The 19,608-nt window shown below is 34.4% G+C and overlaps 1 protein-coding gene across 1 annotated transcript; it reads right to left on the bottom strand.

Annotated features, from left to right (window-relative positions):
* Positions 1–18,571: 18,571 nt before the first annotated feature.
* On the bottom strand, positions 18,572–19,063 carry LOC142317548 (uncharacterized). The gene has a single exon (XM_075354107.1). The coding sequence runs from the start codon at positions 19,061–19,063 to the stop codon at positions 18,572–18,574; it is 492 nt and encodes a 163-aa protein (XP_075210222.1).
* Positions 19,064–19,608: the final 545 nt, after the last annotated feature.

Genomic DNA, 19,608 nt, shown 5'->3' with positions numbered 1-19,608 from the left:
AGCTCCGTGATTCTGGCGAGAGTGGTAGCGTCTCTGCCTTTCATTCGGAGGTCTTTTCGAATCCCAGTCAGGCATGACAATTTTTCACACGCTACAAATCGTTCATCTCATCCTCTGAAGCAGTATATAACGGTAGTCCCGAATGTTAAATAAAATAATAAAACTGTGATGCACTGACTGGGTTGGTCTAGTGGTGAACACGTCTTCGCAAATCAGCTGATTTCGAAGTTAAGAGTTCTAAGTTTCAAATCCTAGTAAAGGCTTAAAACGGATTTGAACACTAGATCGTGGATACCGGTGTTCATTGACGGTTGGGGTTTCAATTAACCATACGTCTCAGAAATGATTGACCTGATACTGTAAAAGAGTAAACTTCATTTTCACTCATATCATCCTCATTCATACTCTGAAGTAATCCTGGCTGGTTCCGAAGGCTAAACAGATGAAAAAGCTCCGTGATCCATTACAGTCATGTTGGTTTTCTTCTACATTTGTTGTTTTTTTCGTTAATAATTTTCTTTTTGTTTTGTTTTTTCGTTATTTTTACAGATTTGTGTTTATTTCATTGTGGCTTAGTCGAGACATTATCTTGGCTATTTAGGCTATCGCGATTTTGTTTTGTGTTTATACTGTTAGTGTTGCGTGATTAATTTACTATTTCACTGTTCTGGACGTTTATTTGCGGTTTTCATTTTCTATTTTGTATGTTTTTCTGATTCATTTACGTTTAATGTGTCTTTCTTCGTTGTTGCCCACGGTTGCTAACGAGTATTTACTTCGTTGCCACGTCGGTTTGTTTACTTCGTTGTTTTTTTTATTCCGGTGTTTGAAATTTTACTTTTTGTAATTTCTTCGTGTTATTTACTTTTATTTATTTATTTTTTTTGTTATTTTAGACGTTTTTTCGGTGTTTTTCTGCGTGTTCCTACTCTGCATTTGTATTTGATTTATATTTTTTGGGAGTTTGCAAAGGGATATTTATCCCGTTGCAAAGTGCCGATATATTTACTGTTTACAAAGCTGTTACTCGTTGCTTACGTTTTAAAAAAGTCTTTTTTTGGAAATATTTTGTTTTGGTGGCTACGGTGTAGACGTCGGGAGCCTTGGGGGCGTTGTCCCAGGTCCACAGGAGAATTCAATCATGAGTTCTGGTGAGGGGCAGCCTCGGCGAAGTCTTCGGCAAAGCGGAGAATGCGGCTCAGCTCTCTTCCCTCTGATGTTGACGACCAGAAGAAGTTGCGGGCCTTTATTAGGGGCTCGTCATCAGGGGGCTATGGTGTATGTTTCTGACCGGTTGCTACGTGGGTCGAAAGACGATGTGGTGGGAATGGGGGAAGAGGAAGAGGACGAGGACGAAGATGTGTGGAATGAAGAGGAGGCATGTCTGTGACATAGCCGTAGAGAGGACCTTGTGTTCACAATGGGGCCTTTGGTTCATCGGATTGGACGCCTGGAGACCCTAGTCTGTAGGAACATCAATATCAATGTTGAGATAAAGCAATGTTCCAAGGAGCTGAGTGACTTTGCGCAGCAGATTGATGGGCTCTGCGATGTTTGGTGGGATGATGTACCTGGCATAACGAATAACGTCACGCAAACGACTATGGTGCTGGAGGACGGGGCTTCCCAGACTGTGGGAGGTAGCTTCAAACAGGGTGCATGGTGGTCATCTGGAGATGGTGACCTCCAGTAGGCTCTTGAGGACGGATTAGATGAGGAGTAATTAGCAAAGTTGGGAACCTGGCTATGGGCAGATGCTGGTTGGGAGGACCAATGCCACTGCTTTCACCAGCGAAGCTTTAGATGTAGGAGGTCGGTTACGCACTGATCAACACTACTGGTGGAGAGGATAGGATTATATCTAGTCTAGTTAAGTCCTCAGTTCATGGAGGATAATAGTATGATCTGTTTCTGTGGGTCTGCTGGGTGGGTGGGCCAATACCTGCATCGCTTGGTGGAGTACACCGGTATGAGGTGTGCCGGCAAGCTCCTCATGTATCTCGACAGGATGTCATTGGGACAGGAGCAGAAGGGTTGTTTCCCAGAGAGGTGACAAATGGGGCATCCTACAGCCATGGTTGTTGTGACGGCAGAGGGGATGTCATACGCAGACTTCCTCCACACAATCAAGGGGAATGTTGCCAGGCAAGGCTGGGTTCCTCTCTGCTCATAAGGGCCTGGGGGAGAACCATGTATCCCAAATATATGTTTTTTTTTTAATATGTTTTTATCATATCTTATTCTCATATAAAAGTGTATCTTAGAAGAATTTTTTTAATCTTTCCATTTCCATGTTCAACTGGAATTTGCTTTTATCTATTTTTGCACATTAAAAAGTGGTATCAGTCATGGTTGGTTGTAAAATATAATTCATGACAAAGAAATAAATTGCAACATATTTGTATAACTTAATGAGGATCTTCTTTTTCTGATAAGTAAGTTTATGATTCATCGACATCCTTCAACATAAATAAAAGATCCTCATTAAGTTATACAACTGTAACGATTTAACTGTAAAGATTTCGCCCGAGTTTCAGTTCCTCCGGGTAAATTAAGGCTTTTTTAAATTCTGGGAAGGTCAATTAAGGAGCAAATTCAATTGTTTCTTATGGTTTTTGAGCTGGGAAATCGAAAAAAATAGGTCTCACTGTATCTCTCTTAGTCGCTAAGATATCCCGTGTAAAACGCCAAATATAGGGTCAAAAACACCCACCGGGTTGGTCTAGTGGTGAACACGTCTTCGCAAATCAGCTGATTTCGAAGTTAAGAGTTCTAAGGTTCAAATCCTAGTAAAGGCTTAAAACGGATTTGAACACTAGATCGTGGATACCGGTGTTCATTGACGGTTGGGGTTTCAATTAACCATACGTCTCAGAAATGATTGACCTGATACTGTAAAAGAGTAAACTTCATTTTCACTCATATCATCCTCATTCATACTCTGAAGTAATCCTGGCTGGTTCCGAAGGCTAAACAGATGAAAAAGCTCCGTGATCCATTACAGTCATGTTGGTTTTCTTCTACATTTGTTGTTTTTTTCGTTAATAATTTTCTTTTTGTTTTGTTTTTTCGTTATTTTTACAGATTTGTGTTTATTTCATTGTGGCTTAGTCGAGACATTATCTTGGCTATTTAGGCTATCGCGTTTTTGTTTTGTGTTTATACTGTTAGTGTTGCGTGATTAATTTACTATTTCACTGTTCTGGACGTTTATTTGCGGTTTTCATTTTCTATTTTGTATGTTTTTCTGATTCATTTACGTTTAATGTGTCTTTCTTCGTTGTTGCCCACGGTTGCTAACGAGTATTTACTTCGTTGCCACGTCGGTTTGTTTACTTCGTTGTTTTTTTTATTCCGGTGTTTGAAATTTTACTTTTTGTAATTTCTTCGTGTTATTTACTTTTATTTATTTATTTTTTTTGTTATTTTAGACGTTTTTTCGGTGTTTTTCTGCGTGTTCCTATTCTGCATTTGTATTTGATTTATATTTTTTGGGAGTTTGCAAAGGGATATTTATCCCGTTGCAAAGTGCCAATATATTTACTGTTTACAAAGCTGTTACTCGTTGCTTACGTTTTAAAAAAGTCTTTTTTTGGAAATATTTTGTTTTGGTGGCTACGGTGTAGACGTCGGTAGCCTTGGGGGCGTTGTCCCAGGTCCACAGGAGAACTCAATCATGAGTTCTGGTGAGGGGCAGCCTCGGCGAAGTCTTCGGCAAAGCGGAGAATGCGGCTCAGCTCTCTTCCCTCTGATGTTGACGACCAGAAGAAGTTGCGGGCCTTTATTAGGGGCTCGTCATCAGGGGGCTATGGTGTATGTTTCTGACCGGTTGCTACGTGGGTCGAAAGACGATGTGGTGGGAATGGGGGAAGAGGAAGAGGACGAGGACGAAGATGTGTGGAATGAAGAGGAGGCATGTCTGTGACATAGCCGTAGAGAGGACCTTGTGTTCACAATGGGGCCTTTGGTTCATCGGATTGGACGCCTGGAGACCCTAGTCTGTAGGAACATCAATATCAATGTTGAGATAAAGCAATGTTCCAAGGAGCTGAGTGACTTTGCGCAGCAGATTGATGGGCTCTGCGATGTTTGGTGGGATGATGTACCTGGCATAACGAATAACGTCACGCAAACGACTATGGTGCTGGAGGACGGGGCTTCCCAGACTGTGGGAGGTAGCTTCAAACAGGGTGCATGGTGGTCATCTGGAGATGGTGACCTCCAGTAGGCTCTTGAGGACGGATTAGATGAGGAGTAATTAGCAAAGTTGGGAACCTGGCTATGGGCAGATGCTGGTTGGGAGGACCAATGCCACTGCTTTCACCAGCGAAGCTTTAGATGTAGGAGGTCGGTTACGCACTGATCAACACTACTGGTGGAGAGGATAGGATTATATCTAGTCTAGTTAAGTCCTCAGTTCATGGAGGATAATAGTATGATCTGTTTCTGTGGGTCTGCTGGGTGGGTGGGCCAATACCTGCATCGCTTGGTGGAGTACACCGGTATGAGGTGTGCCGGCAAGCTCCTCATGTATCTCGACAGGATGTCATTGGGACAGGAGCAGAAGGGTTGTTTCCCAGAGAGGTGACAAATGGGGCATCCTACAGCCATGGTTGTTGTGACGGCAGAGGGGATGTCATACGCAGACTTCCTCCACACAATCAAGGGGAATGTTGCCAGGCAAGGCTGGGTTCCTCTCTGCTCATAAGGGCCTGGGGGAGAACCATGTATCCCAAATATATGTTTTTTTTTTAATATGTTTTTATCATATCTTATTCTCATATAAAAGTGTATCTTAGAAGAATTTTTTTAATCTTTCCATTTCCATGTTCAACTGGAATTTGCTTTTATCTATTTTTGCACATTAAAAAGTGGTATCAGTCATGGTTGGTTGTAAAATATAATTCATGACAAAGAAATAAATTGCAACATATTTGTATAACTTAATGAGGATCTTCTTTTTCTGATAAGTAAGTTTATGATTCATCGACATCCTTCAACATAAATAAAAGATCCTCATTAAGTTATACAACTGTAACGATTTAACTGTAAAGATTTCGCCCGAGTTTCAGTTCCTCCGGGTAAATTAAGGCTTTTTTAAATTCTGGGAAGGTCAATTAAGGAGCAAATTCAATTGTTTCTTATGGTTTTTGAGCTGGGAAATCGAAAAAAATAGGTCTCACTGTATCTCTCTTAGTCGCTAAGATATCCCGTGTAAAACGCCAAATATAGGGTCAAAAACACCCACTGGGTTGGTCTAGTGGGTAACGCGTCTTCCCAAATCAGCTGATTTGGAAGTCGAGAATTCCAGCGTTCAAGTCCTAGTAAAGCCAGTTATTTTTACAAGGATTTGAATAAGTAGATCGTGGATACCGGTGTTCTTTGGTGGTTGGGTTTCAATTAACCACACATCTCAGGAACGGTCGAACTGAGAATGTACAAGACTACACTTCATTTACACTCATACATATCATCCTCATTCATCCTCTGAAGAATTATCTAAACGGTAGTTACCGGAGGCTAAACAGGAAAAAGAAAGAAACGGTCAAAAAACACTTTTTTTTACGTTTGACGTACAATAACGTTGTAAAATTGGCAATAAATCATATATTTTTTAAACATACGTTGTAGAGAATTTAACTGTAAGAAGATGGATGTTAATAATGTCAACAGAAAACAAATAAAATTTTAAACATGTCGACTCTTATTAACAACAAAACAGGTTAAATTTTAATAGATAAATTTTTCATTATGTACAGTAGAAAATAAGTGGAGGAAGAATGAATGGAATGGAATGCAAAGTTGGCGGGAGTTTATTACTCCCTACTTTATCGCAGAACCTGGACAGAGTCTCTTGCTGCTGGATGATTCTAATCGGGCTTGGTTTTTAAAAGGGTTATTTTATATCTCGGATCTAATTTTTTCAAGTTTTGTTATTATTATTTTAGTGAATTTAAGACGGCTTTAATTGCATTCCAATCCGTTGTTGAACCAGCGTTATCGAACCCATTTCATGGGCCGACCGCGGAAGGCTAGGCTTACAAAGCCTATCCTCCCGACGTAATTCCCCTTCAGACCGTCCACTGAAGTCCTTTCGGTGCTAACGCTTAATAGGCTAGCAGGAATACGCCACAACGGGGCACTAGCTATAAGGAGGGAGCAATGCGTCCCCTTTTCCGGAGGAGTCGCAATTGCTGGGTTATTTTATCTTACTTGTAAGATTTGAAAAGGAGAGTTTGTGTAGAAGCTCTTCATCCGCTTCCGGTATGGCTGCCCTTCAGGACGCATCTCTGCTGGGCTCTGTTCCGGACTCCAGTCCGTGATGTTGAGACGAGTGGTGGGTCTTCCTTCTTCTTCATCTTCTTCTTCTCCCTCTTCTTCTTCCGAAGACCTCTTCGTTCTTCTTTGGCCTGCACTTTCCAAGAATTGGTAGTAACCGAAGTTGCATACCATTAACCTTGAAATTCCCGAGGCCCCGAAGGGCTGAACGGGGGAAAGTGCAGGTTTCTTCGTTCTTCGAAGAATGAATACTTACTGTTTTCTTATGATAATGATAAAATGCTGCTTACAAGTAGTATTTCATGCGGTTTAATAACATTCAAAAATGCCATGTCTAACAGGTTAGACGGCATGTAGCGCCGTCTTGCTCAAACTATAGCAATACCGTTGTTGAGGTTCCAGGAGGGACACAAATTGGCGCACAATATTCCTGTATACTTCACCGTTTACTGTCTGTAAGAAGAATACGGGTCCGACTATACGACGACGAGATATCGCACATTACACGCCAATTTTTTCAGGATGCAAAGATTTGTCTTGTAAAGCGTTAGGATTTTCAACCGCCCAAATTCGACAGTTTTGACCGTTCGCATAACCGTCGAGGTGGATACAAGCTTCATCGCTAAAGAACATTGTGTTTAATAATTCGATTCCTTCATCGTTTACGAGAGACCTAAACCGACGGCAATATTGTAATCGCTTGTTTAAATCTGGAGGCTGAAGCTCTTGAACTAATCGTACGCGATACGGATACGATTTCAATTTTTAGCGGCTTTCTGAACACTTCAATATGACAAACCGACTTGCGTGGAAAGTTTTCGTAAACTTTTCCGTGGAGAATTGAGCGATCTTGTTTTCACAATCTCTAAAACGTTATCTGTCAAGCGAGTCGGTCGACCGCTACGTTTTCTGTCGCAAACACTACCTGTCTCTCGAAATCGGTTTGCTAGCCTAGAAATTGACATTTTTTCTGGCGGAGGAACACCAACAGATTTAATTTGAAATGATTCTTTTACACTCGTGTACGATTTCGTAGCAAAATACTGTTCAAGAATGAAAACTCATTGTTCTGTGGTAAAAGACATTCTGTTCGTATCACGACCGGAAACTGTACAAATGTTTACACAGTTCAAGGAGAATCAACTCATACTGCCGTATCTAAACCGGTTGATTTGCGCTATCAACTTCGTGTCACAAATCAAAATTTCCCTTTTCTTAGAAAAAATTACCAGATATTAACAATTGGGTAACAGGACTAAAAAAATCACCTGTACTAGTGAAATAAGAAGGTTTCTCTAAACATAAATTCAGAAACGTTTTTGTTTGTTGATTTTGTAAATTACATAATTTTTTTTTGTAGTATGAAAATTATGTTTTGTTTAATGCCTAGTAAAATCTGCCAATTTTTTCTGTATAAACTTTGTAATTCTTACGTCTATTAATTTCGGTGGATTTTATTCATACCAATTTAATCAGAATTGTCTAAAAGTTTTATTAAATATTAAGCTTTAACTTAATTATTTTTTGCTAAACAAACGCCAATATTTTGTTTTTTTACCAAATTTCTCAAAAACTTCTAAAGATACAGTTTAGGACCTAATTTTTTTGATAAGATTTACCGTTTAAAACCTTCTTTTTTTCAATTTTTTAGATTAGATTTTATAAATAAAAGCATACATTTACCTGTTAATTTGAATCTCAAGAATTACATTTTACCTTAATTATACAAAAGGCACTGAAATCAGAGCGAAATTTTTCACCAGTTTACACTCGCTAACTTATTTTTTTTCGAACCTATATTTATATATTTTATTTTTATTTATTCGAATCAGTAGAACATGTATTGAAAATTTGTAACATTAATCGTGAATCACTCTGTATATAACTCAAACCGTATTGTTTAATAAAAAAATAAAAAATAATAATAACCATAATTTAAGAACAATATTATTAATTTATAATAAAATATGTAAATCATAATGACTTGTGCATTAAAAAAAAAATACTATAAAATGAAATATAATGAGCAAGAGAGAGAGAGTGATAAAGAGAGGAGGAGAGAGAAATATGTATTATTTAGTTTTTTATAAATTTAAAGATAACAGATTTAATTATTATAAAATCGAAGCAAACCATTACCAAGGACAGCATGCAATTTAAATCCTTTTGTTCTCGTTTCTACAAAATTAAGTGACAATACCCACGGGAGTTTTCTTCACAAAGTTGACATTTCGGATTTAGAACTGCTGTAACATCTGGTTGTGCACCTCCCCTTTTGATTGCAATCGACTAGAACAAAAGTGTCCAAAAAAGCCCAAAATCGAAAAAATTTGGATTTTGGATTTTATTTTAACTACAGTAATAAGCTCTCTTCGACAGCTTTTCAACGATAGATCATACGTGGTACTTATTTTCATTGGTTTCAGTTACAGCCAAATAAAATTTTAATTAATGAAATACTTGGATCTTACATGGGGAAGGCACATCGGTTCGAATCCGACTTCTCCTTTTTTTCAATTTTTTTTTTTTTTTTTTTTTAATTTAAGCATATTGTTTTATTAATAATTATTAACCGTTGATTATTGAAAAATTGTTAAAAAAATAATAATTCAATAATAACAAGAAAAAAAATAATTAAAAAAGTAAAAATTATCAGAAGTTGTGTATGTAATTAATAGGTGTACAAGGAAGTTATATAGTGTCCACGTCAAATATTTTACATCCTAGTACGAAGTAAATTTTTCAAATTTCAACGGAAATATTCATTATGACCATCCCTAAATCCATTTTGACTAGTTTCGGCGTGACGTCTGTACGTGCGTATATATCTCTCGCATAACTCAAAACGATTAGTCGTAGAATGTTGAAATTTTGGATTTAGGACTCTTGTAATATCTAGTTGTATACCTTCCTTTTCATTGCAATCGACTATATCAAAAATTTCCAAAAAAGCCCAAAATCCAAAAAATTTGGATTTTGGATTTTATTTTAACTACAGTAATAAGCTCTCTTCGACAGCTTTTCAACGATAGATCATACGTGGTACTTATTTTCATTGGTTTCAGTTACAGCCAAATAAAATTTTAATTAATGAAATACTTGGATCTTACATGGGGAAGGCACATCGGTTCGAATCCGACTTCTCCTTTTTTTCAATTTTTTTTTTTTTTTTTTTTTTTTAATTTAAGCATATTGTTTTATTAATAATTATTAACCGTTGATTATTGAAAAATTGTTAAAAAAATAATAATTCAATAATAACAAGAAAAAAAATAATTAAAAAAGTAAAAATTATCAGAAGTTGTGTATGTAATTAATAGGTGTACAAGGAAGTTATATAGTGTCCACGTCAAATATTTTACATCCTAGTACGAAGTAAATTTTTCAAATTTCAACGGAAATATTCATTATGACCATCCCTAAATCCATTTTGACTAGTTTCGGCGTGACGTCTGTACGTGCGTATATATCTCTCGCATAACTCAAAACGATTAGTCGTAGAATGTTGAAATTTTGGATTTAGGACTCTTGTAATATCTAGTTGTATACCTTCCTTTTCATTGCAATCGACTATATCAAAAATTTCCAAAAAAGCCCAAAACCCAAAATCCATTTCTTAACCGCAGTAATAAGTCATCATCGAGAGCTTCTCTACGATATACCATAAGTGGAACTTATTTTTATTAGTTCCAGAGTTATAGCCAAATAAACTTTTAATTAATGAAATTTATTTATTTTATTTAGCGTTTGGCACTAAAACATAACACCGATTACAGTCAAAATTATAAACAAAGATTTAACAAACTAATATATGCTATCGATTCTGGAGTCGATTAATTATAATTAATTATTATACAAATTGTAATTTGTATAATTTTAATTACTGAATTTTATTATTTAATAATAACAGTTGCCACCAGAGATGGTCATTTCAGGGAAATGTTTGATGATTGGTTATTTTATTGTAAAAATTATCACTTTTTTTCAGGTACAAAACAATATGTCTGCCTGCCAGTTATAACTTGGACGTTTAAAACAAGCTCTGAGTATACTTTGTGAAACAATTAAGATACAGCAGTTCAAGAAAATGTATTATTGAATATTTGTACATTATTTGAGCTTGAAAGCTCTCATAGTAATGATAATAAATTGGCATTATTACGACTTGTTAATAAGCATAAGGGAGATGCTATTTGCATATCTTGTCTAAAGTTACAAATGTAAAATATTATTATTTTTTTAAAGTACTAGTCTTTAATTGTATCCAATATATATATATATGTGAATCTGTATTTACAGATGTGATATCAGTGTTAACAGCTCTGTCAGAAATTAGTAGTTTATAAATTTTAGAATAAATCCAAAAGCTTTTGCACATGAAAATCTGAACATTTGATCTTCCTGTTAATCATCATAATGCCTTTTTTTAATCACAAGTATTATTTGAATTTTGGATTTATTGTCCTCTATAATACATACAGAATAAATTATGATACTTTTTGTGGGATAAATAGTTATCCTGTGGGATTTCACATATTGGTGATCTGTTATTGAATGTTACATAAGTAGAATGTAGAAATTTGTTTTTTTGTAAACTAAATATTATATTTTGAAGATCTTTGATACTTGTTGGAAATTCACTTTTATTACAATTTAATTTCCTAATATGAGTATCAAAGCAGTGTAATCAAATTCAATTGTTCTACAATCATTCTGACAGTTAATCACCAGTCATACCATATCAGGTCTCTGATTCACTCAACATTGTCATCACTTTTTGACGTTATTGGTCTTCCAGAGCGTGAACTGTCCACACCTGATTCCTGGCATCTGAAAATGCTTTAAACCACCTAAAAACTTGAGCTTGTGACAGAGCATCATCTCCATACACTCTTTTCAATTTTGACAAAGTTTCAGTAGCATTCTCACTGAGTTTAACACAAAACTTGATTGCACAACATTGCTCATAATTAGTATCACTCATTTTTATAACACACAATAAAAACTGGTTTACAAAAAGTTTTACAATAGACTAGAAATATTAATACCTAGTATAAATCAGCTGTCCATACAATGGTATGTTTACTAGTAACTTTTACAGTGTTGCCACTTTTGCTGCCAAAAAAAAACTGGTCCCATTATTTTATTTACAGACCTTGTATAAGCACTTAACCAAACATCTTGCCCTACCTTATTTTACATTTTTTCAGAATTAAAAAATAGAAATACTGTAAATATTGTACATGTAAATAAATAGCTGGTTAATTGCTTTCAATGAAGTTGAAGGAAACAAGGACTTGGCTGGTTCTAACTGATTCACCGCTTGTTTAAATCATTCACTGATATGGTGTATTATACAATTTCCATTCAGGAAAAAACAAGTAAATTAGCAATTTTTAGCAAAAGTCATAAAAAAAATTAAACAATAGTTAAAAATAGAATTAACAGATTTTTAACTTTCTCCACCTGACCGAGATAGATGTTGGTTATTACATATGCTAGTATTCACAAATAAGTAGGAAATTTTTAATTATATCGCTTACATCGTGCCTCAACAGTTGTTAATTTAGAAGTTTCAAAAGAAAATTACTGTTGAATAATAAAAGTAATGATAAATTTTGTTGAAAGATCTGGTAAAAATATTAATTTTTTCATCTGAAAAATAACCAGTCTTCAGGTAAAATATTTTATGAAAAATTTGTTACACTTTCCAGTTCATTTTACTGAAAAATATGTCTGTGCTTACCATTATATATAACATAGAGATTGTAATGGGCAATTTTATGGAAAATTTGTGTTTGATGATTTTATAGTAAGTTACAGAAAAATTTAGAGAAAAAACTAAATATAAAGCATGAATGTTACAATTTAGCTTATAGAGGGCAAGTGTTGTGTATACTCACAGATCTCCAGTATTGAAAGTTTTACAGATCTTCATTTTTGTTTTAATCTACTTTATTATATTACAAGCCATTTATTATACAACAAAAACAGTTTAAATATGTAATGTTAGGAGCCATATAGTGTGCACGTTTGGTGTTTGGTTTAAGGACAGACACTTAGGTTCATGTATCCTAATGTTGACACCTTCTTTTTAGCACATCTCAAAATGCCCAACACCCAAAAATATTGAAGTAACATTAAGAACAACTATTTTAATAGTAGGAACTTTTTCCATCGATTTTTTAGACGATTCAAGTAAGAAACTAGCGATCTTATTTTGAGCGTAAATCAGTAGTTCAGAGTGTAAAAACCGGATGTGTAGTTTCCGCCATAGGCACATGAAGCCCTAGCAAGGACATCAATCACAGAAGACTAAAGACCATTTTCTCACATATACAAAAATTCATCCTCAAGAACTAAACATTTAAACCTATCTGTTAGGGAATCCACTGCATTATTTGGTGTCAGCTGATACCATTTAACAGCATTAACATGCAAATAGGAACAACTATATTCATAGAATCTAACAGTCTATAATTCTTATCTATAACTTGGAATAACAACTAGCAAAGGTTTTGAATATTTTAAAATATGTTTTATATAGTTATCCATACTTTTAATGTCTAATACTAATAATTATAGAATAAAGATACTAACATTTTTAATTTGTTTAAAATAAATTTAAACTGCATTTATTATCCTTTTACAAAAATCAGTAGTGTATTTGAATATGGCCAACCTAACCGAACAAGAATATAAACTAATAATATACAGTGTTCTCTCACTTTATGATGTTAATTGGTTCCAGATAACCTGTTGTAAAATGAAAATATAGTAATGTGAGGCTGTTTATTATAATGCATAAACCATACTTACTTGCTTTGAATTCTTAGTGTGTGCTGGTATTTCGTGGACTTTTTTTATTTTAAATCATCAAATATAGGTTTAGTATGAACATTTTTCATACTTTTAATAACTGTTCACCTTTCATTTGTATTTCTTTAATTAACAGTTTTTCATTTTAATGCCTACAGTGTCATTTTAATGTACAGTGTCTAATTCATAAATATTTTTCACACTTTTTAACTGTTCTTTATTTACTATGTTGAATGAAAACTTTTATTATAAGGTAATTTATAAATCCTGATTCATAATCATGTTTTTTTATTATTTCTTGTTTAGTTTTAATAAAAATCTTATTTTTACTTCATTATTTAGTAAAAATTTTATTAATGAATTTTTTGAGAATAAATATGAAACGGAAAGTATAATTTTACTACTCCTAAAAGTAAAAGAAACTTAAGAAAAAATAATAAAACTAATTTAAAATAAATCTATTTAAATAAAATAACACAAAATTATTCTTAGTTTACTTGATCATACTGCATGGAGAGCATAAGTATTTGTGTAAAAAATGAGAAAAACAGCGACTAGTTTTTGGTACAAAGGTAAGTAATGAAAGTGGTTTATTCGAATTTTTTTTTTTTTAGTGATGTCCAACTTGTGGTATTTGTCATATTGTAAAATAATCATATTGTTTACACGTATTGTCAACAGTGTCTAGTTCAATGTAACTATCACCAAAATTACATAAATCATTATAACCCAAGTATCTCCACTTCTTACTTTACTGAAATTCATATAAAATATCAGTTTGTATTTAGCTTAAATAAAGGATTAAATAAAATTCAGTGTTCTTTTACTAAATTACAGAATTTTACAAGTCAGTAAAACATTCATAGAAAATAAAAAATTACTCGTTGATAATATTATTTAAAAAATAATAAAATTAAAATAAATAATAATAAAATTCTTTTGCAACATTAGAAACTGCCATAGTTTTAAAACTTTGATGGTATTTGAAAATAAGTCCTTCATATTTAATAATCGTTTTCACTTTTCATGTGCACTGAAACATTCTCAAAAATATTTATGGTGGACACCATTCCTTTGAAAAAATTTTTGTATGTGCTCTTCCAGCTTCCATTCTCTTGTAATAATTGATAAAGAAAAGTAAATGAAGTTTCTATTCTCTACATATAAATTTGATATCCAATCTTCACAACAGTAAAGACAGTAACTGATTATTAGACCATCAAAAAATAGCACATACCCTGCCAAACTTATTATCTTTCTCATTACAGGTACTGTCATGACAGCTGGCAAACCAAAGTATGCTACTTTCCTAAACTTCGCTGATAAGTTACTATACTGAAATAATTTTAAAACAATAAAATCTGCTTCTATCGTAATAAAAATCTTGGGGCAAAATAATCTTTCCTTTATGAAATGGGACAACTGCTACTATTTTAGAAATAATAATTTCTAATAAACTGATCATCGTAGTACCTTCTCAATATAATTGTAAACAAGGTTGAGCATTTGCACAGGACCAAGCCAATAGTATCAAATCATCTACATAAAGCAAGGGCATTAGTACTTTGAATCTAAACTAATATTTCTAGCACTATTTCATTCAAAATATCTGCTATAAAAAGTGCAAATAGTAAAGGGTTCAATACTTCTCCTCCAGGACTGTCAAATTTTATTTCACTCTACATCAAATCCTTTAATTTCAAAAATCAATATAAATAGCAATTACTCTGTTTTGTTTTAATCATAGCTTAACTGCTGATGATAAAAGTAAATACAACATCCTATATCTCTTCCCACCCGAAATCCTACCTGTAAGTAACTAATTTGCGTTTATTTATTTCAGCCTGCAAGAAATTTTCAAAACTTTCCATTAAGCTGCGAATACATCATGTATATGTAATTCACAAAATAAGTTTAGAAATTTAATGAATAAATCCATCTTATGTACGAGTAATTTATAAAATGTTTCAGTTAACTGCATCTAAAGCAGTTATCTACAAATAAACAATATACTTTTTGACTACTCCTTTGCAGTTTTAGTTTTATGATGTTATACAAATTAAAAATGTCATTGACTATCCTCCCCTAAATCCAGCATGGAATTCATTATGTTATTTATACTCACCCGCTCCTGTAACGTACCTAATAACACCAGAAAATCTGTTTTTCCAATATTTTAATGCTTTTAACAGTAGTATTAGTAAAAGAGATGCCCTGATAATTTTGTATATTAAATATATTGCCCCTTTTATCTATCAGGTGAATTATAGTTTCTAAAAAATCAAATGGCACCTGTTGCGTCTCAAAAACATTATTATAAAAATTTAACAAAAGTCTGAAAAATTCTCTGGGCACCGTTTTATAAAATTCCACATGTACACTTCATTACACTTAACTTTATTCGCTATCTTTGACAGCTCTATATTACTGATGAATTCAGAAATTCATCTACTTGAAATGGTATACATAAGATATATGGATTGCACAGTGATCAGCTGACAGCAAGCTGCATAAAAATTGGACCCATGTTTCTACCTTAATATCCACTGCACATATAAAATACTTTTTGGAGGTATTTACTGAATTCCGGAAATTTTCCTTTTGTTATGATATTACACCCTTAAACCGATAAAGACTATTTTATTTATTTTTTTATATAAACTAACATAATGTTGTTTTTTTTCCAAATATCGAAGTCTCATCTATTTAGTACTTTCCTATATAAATTTAAGTAAGCAAAATTCCTTTTCCTTGTTGTACTGCATTCTCACTCACACTGGTTTTGCATGCCCAGCCAAAAAAAATTTCTTAAATGAAGTACCAGAACCCTGCGGATGGAAAAAGTGTATTTGATATTCCTCTTCATTTTCATGTATTTTGACTTCAATGACTTCACATAATCACCACTTGCCGTCTTATATGTAGCAGATAACCAATAAAGGAATCAGAAACACTAATGTCCTTGTACCGATACTAATGTAAATGTTTCTGATTCAGAGGTCGCCCAGACTTACAGAATACATTTCTGACTTGTGGAATATAACTTTGAAAGGTTCTTGTTTCTGGGACTGTTGTGATTAAGCAAGTTATAAATATTTTAGAAGCAGAAGAACGATGTAGTATTGTGCTTCAAGAACTCCTATTCACACAATAGCTTTGGCTTAGTAATTTTCCTTCTTTTTAAAAATATTTGAGAAATGTGTGTACTGTAGCATAAGTTTTTGACCGGTGGTATGCACTTCATCCTGTATCACAACAGGAAAATTTTGAGAAAAGTCTTCCATTACAATATATTCTCACCCTCTTTTTCCTTTTTAATGTTGAGGAAATGAGCTTGTTTCTTTGCAACAAAATGATGCCTTTTTAGATTATTTTAATTTTCAATAAATTTATATATGTACTCTTGAAATGAAGAATTTAAGTAGTTAGTTAACAGCAGTCAACAGAAACCCACTGTTTGAAGATAATTTCTGTATCAAAATCATTCCAGCTCTCTTGCAGTAATCTGAGCAGTTCATTAGTGCTTGGACATTTTTCACATTGTGACAGCATGCATGTTTGATTTTCTCTATCACATACCATGGCTGAGAGGAGAATTTTATAATCAAATTTCAATTTTAGAGCAGATAACATGAGTTTTACATTTTGGTGGCTGACACACACACACACACACACACACACAGAGTGAGTATCTGACCCACCAGCCAGAACACAAAATTTAGGTCTTAAATCAGCAAATTTTGAAAAATCAATTTTTAAATTATGATTTTCTTTGAAGGCTGTGTACAATTCTTTTAAATAAGTTAAGCCTTTTTTGAATATTAATTTTCTTCCCGTCGGCTTGGGTTATCTGAATGGGAAAGTAAAAGCAGATCATTAAATGCTGTTCAATTAATTTGCAAACTTCAAGAGGACTCGCCATATTCTGAATATGACCTTCAGAGGTCATATTCAGAACCCTGGTAGAAGGCCTTGTTCTTCCCTCAGTCAGAATGCCACCGATGCGAATACCACATCGGTGTATTACTAGGAAATGAAATCTTTAAAACAAAACACGTCTATGTTGAGTCTTTAACAAGACTGAGTTACATGAAGGTACTGAAACAAAAAACGGAACTACCTACTTGATAGGTTAGAAGTTGAGTTTAACACGCAACCATAACATAACACAAAACAAGAAATAAAAATATAATTAAAAAAATAAGTTACTACAAATACATCAATTCTTATAAAACAAGAACAACAAAACCAAAACATGGAAAGACCAGGTGGAACCCTAAAATTCCCTCAGTAATTCGTTCTCTTGCCAGGTACCCGATGGATTTACAACGCTTACCCATTCGGCCCGGTTTTTCCAATTATAAGGGAGATCTAATGTCAAGCTGACAAATAGTCTCCGTGCGTAAAATTCGCATTCGAAAATTACATGTTGTGTCATCTAGTTGTACACAATCTGGACACACACCTGAATCCACCAGGCCTAATAGCTGACGTCTCTCTCTGAAGGCGCCATGACCAGAAAGAAATTACAACATATGCTTGTTAGGGTGAACCCAAGGGTGTCCCACAAACTAACAACATCTGGGAAGAGATCATGCATATAAGTCCACCCACTGCCTCATCACATCTGGCCTGCCATAAAGCATTGTCATGCCGTTCTATCTCGCGGATTCTTTCTGAAGTCAATTCACCTGACTTCTTAGCAACATAACGCTGCTACTTTTCTGACGCAATTAAATCTATCGGTTTCACGTCTGAAATCAAGATTGTCTCCCGTGAAATAGTACAGAAACCTCCCGTTACCGTTAATAATATAAGTCATTGAGCTCCTAATAATATATCCCGATAGCTTTTAAATTTTTGCCTATCCGCCCAAACAGGGACCGCATATAGCATAATTGCCTCACACACGCCTTTATACAGGATACTCATAGTTTTAAAATTAACACCCCCAATCAGGCAGGATTGACCACTCATTGAATACCAAAGAAGGCACGACAGGCCTTCTTGACGTAGTTAAGTTGCTTTTTGAACTGTAATTTCTCGTCAAGAAATACCTTGAGGTACTTTTTAACTTGAACATAGTTAATACGAAGGCCTGACATCGAAACACGAACCTGACAAGCCGTGGAATTTTCCATGGCCATCATAACTTTGTATTCTGTTTTTGAGCATTAGCTGAGGTAAGCATTTTCTACTGACACTATCAAAAGCTTGCCGAAAATCAACAAATATGCAATGTAATTCAACATTCTACTTGTAGCATCTCCCCATCAACTGCTGCATTACTAATATTTGGTCCATGGATCCTCTGTATTTCCTTAAGCCACAGTGCAACCTTTGCAAAACAGCTAAGGAGAATATCTTGCATGCAATGTTCAACAGTGTTGTACCTCTGTAACAATTTCAATTGAATCTGTCTCCTTTTTAAAAATGGGAAAAATAATTCCCATTTTCCATCACTCGGTAACCTTTACTGTTCCCATATGCAGGTCACAAGTTCATGTATTGACCGCATCAATATCTGACCTCCATGTCTGAAGACTTCTGATTGAATGGAGTCGCTTCCTGGCATTTCATTACATTTCAATCTTGCTATTACTTCTTTAACCTCCTGAATACTAGGAGATTCTACAATCTGCTTCACTATGCTATCTCTTTCATGCACCGCTTCCACTTCGTTGTGCTTTTCTCCATAAAATTCAGCCCACCTTTCCAATATCCTATCCTCTTCACCCATTACCTGTCCATTCTCATTTTTACACAGATTAATTCTAGCTTGGTAACCTCTCTCCAGTGTCTTAATACCCCTATACATCCCTCCAATACTGTTTTGCATAGCCTCTCTTCTGTGCCTTTGACATACATTTGCTGTCATTCTCTTTTTTCCTTCTGCAGGTGTTACATGCAACTTTCTTAATTCTTTGTAAATTTCTATCCTTTGCCTTTTATCCTTGCACAACATACCTGCTCTTTCTTCTTTCTTTCTTTTTTTGCTTTGTATTGTTCGTCGAACCACTTGCTGTTATCCTTCTCCTTCCTTTCTCCCAATTCATCCTTCAACAACTGTATCATACAATTCTACATCTCTTCACGGCCCTTATCGATATTTTATCAACCGATACCATACAAAGCCGAGGAGGTAGTCCCCTCACCATACTTTCCTCAAATACTTTGACGTTTTCATTACACTTCAGGTTTTCCATATCCATTTTCTCTTTTGTTCTCCCCTTGCAATTAACACATGTGATAATTTTTCTCTCATATATATAAATTCTCACCATAAAATGGTCAGAATCACAATTCGGACCACACATTGATCGTACATCAATAATGGATGATGCGTGTCTTCTTGATACAATCACATGATCATTCTGATTCAAAACATTTATCCCCGGAGATATCCATGTTCCCTTGTGAATTGCTTTATGCGAGAAGAAGATACTTTTAATAATCATGTTATTTTCCACTGGATACTGTATCAGTCTCCTTCCATTGTCGATTATTATC

This window comes from Lycorma delicatula, chromosome 1 (assembly GCF_047948215.1).
Source record: "Lycorma delicatula isolate Av1 chromosome 1, ASM4794821v1, whole genome shotgun sequence".
Taxonomy (NCBI): domain Eukaryota; kingdom Metazoa; phylum Arthropoda; class Insecta; order Hemiptera; family Fulgoridae; genus Lycorma; species Lycorma delicatula.
Note: the sequence above shows the minus strand (reverse complement) of the source record. Positions and strands in the feature narration are given on the sequence as shown.